Source organism: Limulus polyphemus, unplaced genomic scaffold, assembly GCF_000517525.1.
Source record: "Limulus polyphemus unplaced genomic scaffold, Limulus_polyphemus-2.1.2 Scaffold5767, whole genome shotgun sequence".
NCBI lineage: Eukaryota > Metazoa > Arthropoda > Merostomata > Xiphosura > Limulidae > Limulus > Limulus polyphemus.
Genome location: NW_013671377.1, coordinates 49,807 through 56,490, shown reverse-complemented (window position 1 = coordinate 56,490; position 6,684 = coordinate 49,807). Strand labels below are relative to the sequence as shown.

Sequence of the window (6,684 nt, the reverse complement as noted above, 5' to 3'; positions counted from 1 at the left end):
GGATTATAGTTTTTAGTAAATATAAACCTAAAATTGAGATGAGCAAAAATATCTAAAAAATACAAATAAATGTTTTGTTAATAGGTACGATTCCTTAGAGCTGCCTAGAAATTAACATTGGAACATTTATTTCATTATATATTTGTATATATATATATATATACTCAGTAAATATTATTTAATACTAATGTATTAATTATAAAATTATTTAATTAAAAAAAAAGATTATTTTCTTATTTCAGTTTTGAAATTAAATATGTAGGTGTGCACTGCATGTAGACAGGGCCTAACATAGGAAACAACAAATATTTGTAATATTTTAATCTTAGGAAGAGCAAACATCATGTAATACTGCATTTTAAAATAATACCTAATATATATAGGCCCCCCAGTGGCACAGCGGTATGTCAGCAGACTTACAATGCTAGAATCCAGGTTTCGATAACCGTGGTGGGCAGAGCACAGATAGCCCATTATGTAGCTTTGTGCTTAATTACAAAAACAAACAAACAATATATATAGCATGTATTTGCATAGGATTGCACACACGTATTCTTATACTTATTTTGCTACTATACAATTTACCATTATTCAGGTTTTAAGCTGCACTTTATAAATTAATCAAAAAATGAATACATTTTTTTGAACAACATGAAGCTTAAGAAAACAAAAATCCTCATTCTTAACACCTTAAAGTTAGTAATTTTTATTTAATTTTCAAAATTTCACTCTTTATTAAGAACAATAAATAATAATCATGAATGTTCATACTATTATCTATCTCCAGTCACCAGTATACACCTAACCCTAAATCAAAATGGGAATATGTTTCCTTGGAAAAAAGTAAACTGTGAAAAAAACAGCTGCCTACTTTATACAAAATGTTGGCATAACTATTCAATTTTGTATTGAATAAGACTACACCACACACAGAAAGACAGTTATAACATATTTGTTATAATAATTAATGTAATTGTTTGTTTGTTGAATCATGCACAAGATTAATTGATGGCTATCTTGGCTAACCATCCCTACTTTAAATGAAGACTGAAATGAAGGAATGAAAAAGAATAAACAACTAGAGTTAAGAGTGGTGTAAGTGTTAAGTGCTCACAATTTGTTAAGTGTGATAGGTGTAAGAAGTGAATTTTATTTGGGAATCATAGCTGACATGCACATTTAAAGAAGCTAGTAGTGGATTTATACAACTTTTATATAGAAGGAAATATTGGGGGCTGTTCTAAATAGGGTAGAGACTATGGATAAAGAAAAAGGTAAACTGTGGGAAATAGTAGCAGGATATAAAGGGGAAATCAAGCTTTTACATACAAAGGATATAGTGGTTAATAATGAGTTTCAGACATTTAAAGACATTATTAATAGGGTTAGGGTTAATAGATTTGGTTAATAATGAGTTTCAGATATTTAAAGACATTATTAATAGGGTTAGGGTTAATAGATTTGGTTAATAATGAGTTTCAGACATTTAAAGACATTATTAATAGGGTTTGGATTAATGGATTTGGTTAATAATGAGTTTCAGACATTTAAAGACATTATTAATAGGGTTAGCGTTAATGGATTTAATTATAATAATCAGGTTATATTAAATAACAGATTTCAGCCTTTAGCTTGTGTGGACGCTGAAATTGAGGAGATAAGGCTAACAAAAAAAGACATATAGGGATGAGAATAAAAAACATACAGTTATAGGAGATTCTTTAGTGTGGCAGATGGATGGGATAGTATATGGAGTAAACAGGGAGAAAAGAATTATGTTAAGGAGGGGCAGGAGTGGAGGATTTAACCAAAAGAGAAACAAATATGTTATAAGGCTACAAATACTTCATAGATGTTAAAGCTCCCAGTAGTTAATGTTGTTGAAGCTAGTTCTTTCAAGTCAAATGGCCAGCAAGATGAATGGCTTGTTTTTCACTATTAATATTATACCTATTCACTTTGGAAATAATTTCATACTTAGCTTGGTGTCACTCTTATGGTACCTTAAGTCTTAACATCATTGTTTTTTGTTTTTTTCCATTTGGCATATAATAAAAATTGACCAGCTAAATACTGGAACTTTGGTAGTGTCATAACTTGAGTAGTCGAGTAATATCCTACAACACCAGATGGCGCAGCAGATGTGGTAATAGGTACGTACAGACCAACTTCAAGCCGTTTCCAGCCATTTTTAATTGTAAGTTCTATTCCTTATTTTGTAGTAGATGGTGTTTTAAGTTGGAATTCTTAAATTGGTGCAGAAAGTAGTAATGCTGATGTAATTTTGTATTTAATAATTCATTTTACAGATATTATATTTTGTTACTGAGTTCTAATTTTATTTTCTATTAACCGAGTTTCAACTAACATTCAACATTATTATCAACTACGATTTAGCCATATAAAATTGTGTGAACAGTTTAATAAAGATATTTAAATATGGTTGAAATCTTAATTGTCCAAAATACAATACACGTCAACTATAGTTGTTTCTTACGAAGGCACCATTACGCATGATGTTTCTCGTTTTTTCAGTTTCAGGGAAATACATCTTACAAAACAACTCTTTTGGTGAAATTTATTGTTCTCTTTGTACGCCCTATATTTCAAGTTATACTAGCTTCCCATTAGAGAAAACTACCCACTTAAGAGGTAAAATAAATATTAGCTTGTAAATGAATACATCTAATAAAATATTCTGTTCTTACAATCTTACTCACAAACTTAAAGATTGAAATACATTGTTTCATTAGTTAAATATTTATATTTTCGTCAAAACCTCGAGTAAATACCACACTTAAAGGCGCGAATAAAAGTTTTATACTAACTTTCTTAAATAAATAAAATGATTATTCGTGAAAATAAAAAACAAACGCACACGTTTCGAAACAAACAGACTTGCATTACTGTAATCGGTTGTAAATATGTTATTAACTTTCTTTCTCTCAGTTAATAACATAAAAATTACGCTCTCGTTACGTTAATTTGTGTTATGTAAAATTAATATAGAAAATGTAAAAGAAATACATAACGATAAGTGGTATTGTTGCGTCATCGAGGTCACGTGACTGGTGTGGCGCCAAACTATCCTGTACCTTGGCGAATGCTCTAGTATTTACTAGATATAGGGTAGTCTGGTATATAAAAGAGGGTGACAACGTGATGGTAAGGTAATGTGTGTGTAGATAGTGAGTAATTGAACTGCAGTCACAGGGTATTGTTGAAGTTAACGTTCGTTCGTTATAGTGTTTGTTTTAGCGCGAATATTGAAATTAAGTGTATCGTAAAGTTATATCCGGAAAGAATAAACCAGTTTTATTAAGTAAAGATTTGTGTCGTTAAAATTTCGTCGGAACGAAGTTACGGAAAAATCAATTAACAAACGGAGACGTAACAGTATTTTTAACCTAAAGAACGTACATTATTTATTATTTGAAAGATTGGACGTGAAGACGAAAGACAGAAGACTTTCGAAACGTCCCCCTCTACACTTGTGTCTCTTCAACAGGTAGGTGCCGTCCATTCTACAAAGTTTCATACATTATTTATTTATTTATGTTTCATTTCATACACTTTGAGGCGCCGCCTAGTGACTCTGCAATATGTTTGAGGGCTCACCTCGCTAAACACGAGATTTTGATACTCGTGGTGGGCACAGTACATTATGTAGCTTAGCAACTAATGGCAAACAATCTCAGATGCGATGTTTCAGCGCCGTCTTTAGGAATAAAAACCTCAAAATATGGTACACGATAACGGCTTGGTAATTTAGTAATCACGGTGGTCAATATGTGTGTTATTTAATTAAGATATTTGACCAAATTAATAAAATATAAGGATAATTTAGTGCTCAAGAATTATTATACGGAGTAGTATATTATATTTCAATCTGCATATAGTAAGGTTTTTTAATTGGCAGCTTTATTTTATATTATTTGCACTCAGAATAACCACCCGCTGGGACAATAGTAAGCTTACGAACTTACAACACTAAAATCCAGGATTCTATTTCCCCGCGATGGACACAGCAGATAGCCCAATGTGGCTTTGCTATAAAACATAACACATAGAATAATAATGCTTGGAGACGGCTTGAATGGGTAATGAAGAAAAACTATAAGTTTAACATAACAGCAAATGTACAACGTTTTGACAAGGTTTTATCATCATCAGGTACTTAGAGTATATTTTAGAGCTGCCATCTAGTGAGCAGAAACCATGAGTAATAATAAGACAGAAGGAGATAAAGCATCAAATTCTAGCTATTCTGAATCGTTTCGTTCAATCGATCAATGTCTTGTAAACTGAAATTCTTTGGCATTTTGTACACACTAATAGGTTTACAAATTTTTCATTGACGGAGGCTTTTTGTAATTAAGCACAAATCTACACAATGGGCTATATGTGCTGTGCCCACCACGACTATCAGAATCCGGATTTTTGCGCTATAAACCTTTAGACCAACCACTTGAGATCTTCACGGAGGCCTTAAGAAACGTTGCACCACTTTTTAAAATCCGTATACGTACTTGTAACTTAAACTGTGAGTTCTCTTTATCCACCAGGAATGTAAAATAAAGACCTTAAATACATATAGTAAAAAACAAGTCTCTCTCTTTAATTTAGTATATATGAGCTACAATTGTCTAAAATAAACAAACACGTAAAAGTTAAAAAAAAGATATAAAAATACTTACAATTAAATGCACTTTATCTGACGTTTTCTTGTCACTTATAACATTTTATGTTATATTTCTATAAATAATTTTTCAAACATCGTTTACTAGAACAAGCTAACCGAAATTCCAGACCCCGATCTAAATTGAATATGATAGAATAATTTACATTAGTAATTCTAGAGCTTTGACAAATATCTTCCAACAAAAGTTTGTTAGTATTTTGGATGTAAATATTAATTTTGTGTCATAGCCTTAGATAACTTAGAATACAGATTTGTGTTAGTATGAATAAAGCTATACGAATACAAGATATATATCACTGAAATTAGTGATTATTCAAAATCAGTGGAAAAAAATTAAAACTAAGATTTTTGAATAAGCCAACAATTTCAGTTAATAAAGATAAAGATTTGTTTGTTTGTTATTAAGCACGAAGGGCTATCTGTGCTCTGCCTACCATGGGTATCGAAACCCGGTTTCTAGCAGTATAATTCCATAGACATACCAATGTGCCACTAGGGAGCGAAGGTAAGGAAAACTGGTCAAAGCTCGAATAGCTTGAGTTCCCCCCCCCCCAGTGGCACAGCGGAATGTCCGCGGACTTACAACACTAAAATCCGGGTTTCGATACCCGTAGTGGCCAGAGCACAGATAGCCCATTGTGTAGCTTTGTGCTTAATTACAAACAACAGCTTGAGTTTATGTATTCTTAAACTTTCGTCAAATCAAAACTTTTCAACAGGTAGGATTCTTATACCACCGTTTCTAGCAACTAGAAGCTATTTTTATTTCTCTATACATATACAAGATAAAAAATGTAAGTTATGTTCGATGTGTGTACCATTTAGTTCTTTCTAAACACACACGTACAGTTTACATTCTTCAAAGTATGTAGTTAGTTACCTTTGCCATATAAGAGATAAAATTGTCTTATATTCTCTCATAAAGTCCGGTATGAGACATCTGACATTATCTCACACTGATAAGTCACAAAATAAATTCATACATTCGTCACGTGGTGTTTCTTATCGTTTCGGTGTATCAAGGTACTTTCAACTCTTGTATATACCAAAGGAATTAAGCAAACTTTGTAGTCGCAAGTAAAGATTGTTTCTGTAGTAAAACTTCACAAAGTAAAATATTACTGAAAATACTAAACAGTAGTTGAGTTGCAGAAAGAAGGTCGTTGTGAGACTATTCTTTTAAAAGTTTCAAACTGTTTCGAAGTCGGCATGAGCATCAAATTTTCAAGAAGTCAACTTGACCAAAACTTCCCTCCACCATCCTTTCACGAGAAACTCCCACAACAACCTCAGTTTCTTAAGCTCCTCACTCTTATTTCTCTTGGCATGTTGGTGTTCACCATCTTTACTCAAAGTTGGATATCATGGCAGTTAAGAAACACCATTATAACAGTTACAGCAGCATCAGAGACAATACGCACTCTAAGGACAATGAACTTTGGAGTTTTTCTATGGCTGATGACCTCTACAGGATCTTGGGTACTAACTTTGATCTGGAAATTTGTCGCGACCTTTTGGGAACACAGACAGAAAACGTTACTCGACTGGCGAGTGAATTTCATCCATAACTTAAAACAAACTGTGTTAGAGGTAAAACATAAAGATGGTACAGAAAATACTACAAGGATGATGATTGAATACCAAAAGAAGATGCGGTGGGAAAATGCTCTACACATAATATCCTACCTGGCACTCTTTATTTGTGAATTTCAAGCATTTATGCTATTTAATCGTTGCTGGTCTCAAGTTTTTGATGATATTCACCACCTGGATCACATAGAAGAAAAGACCAATTATCTAATGCTGTTTATTTACCATGTTCCTGGTATACTAGGAACAGGACTTTATATTCTCTGGCTTATTGGCTTCGTCGTTTTTATTAAGAAATCTCGAGCTGTTTGAAAATGATCGAAATGTATGGAATTAACTGAGAAATAAATGTTTTTTTTTTCCAGTGGTTTGTTTTTGTTTGTTTGTTTTTT

General features: G+C 32.3%; 1 protein-coding gene across 1 annotated transcript in view; it reads left to right on the top strand.

The window, feature by feature from the left end:
• The first annotated feature begins 1,258 nt into the window (after positions 1–1,258).
• LOC106472953 (histamine H1 receptor-like) overlaps positions 1,259–6,684 on the top strand; it is a 10,488-nt gene continuing 5,062 nt past the window's right edge. Inside the window, exons 1-2 of the mRNA XM_013933622.2 lie at positions 1,259–1,384; positions 3,440–3,508. Coding sequence (XP_013789076.2) covers positions 1,259–1,384; positions 3,440–3,508 — 195 coding nt within the window. The remainder of the gene's footprint in view (positions 1,385–3,439; positions 3,509–6,684) is intronic.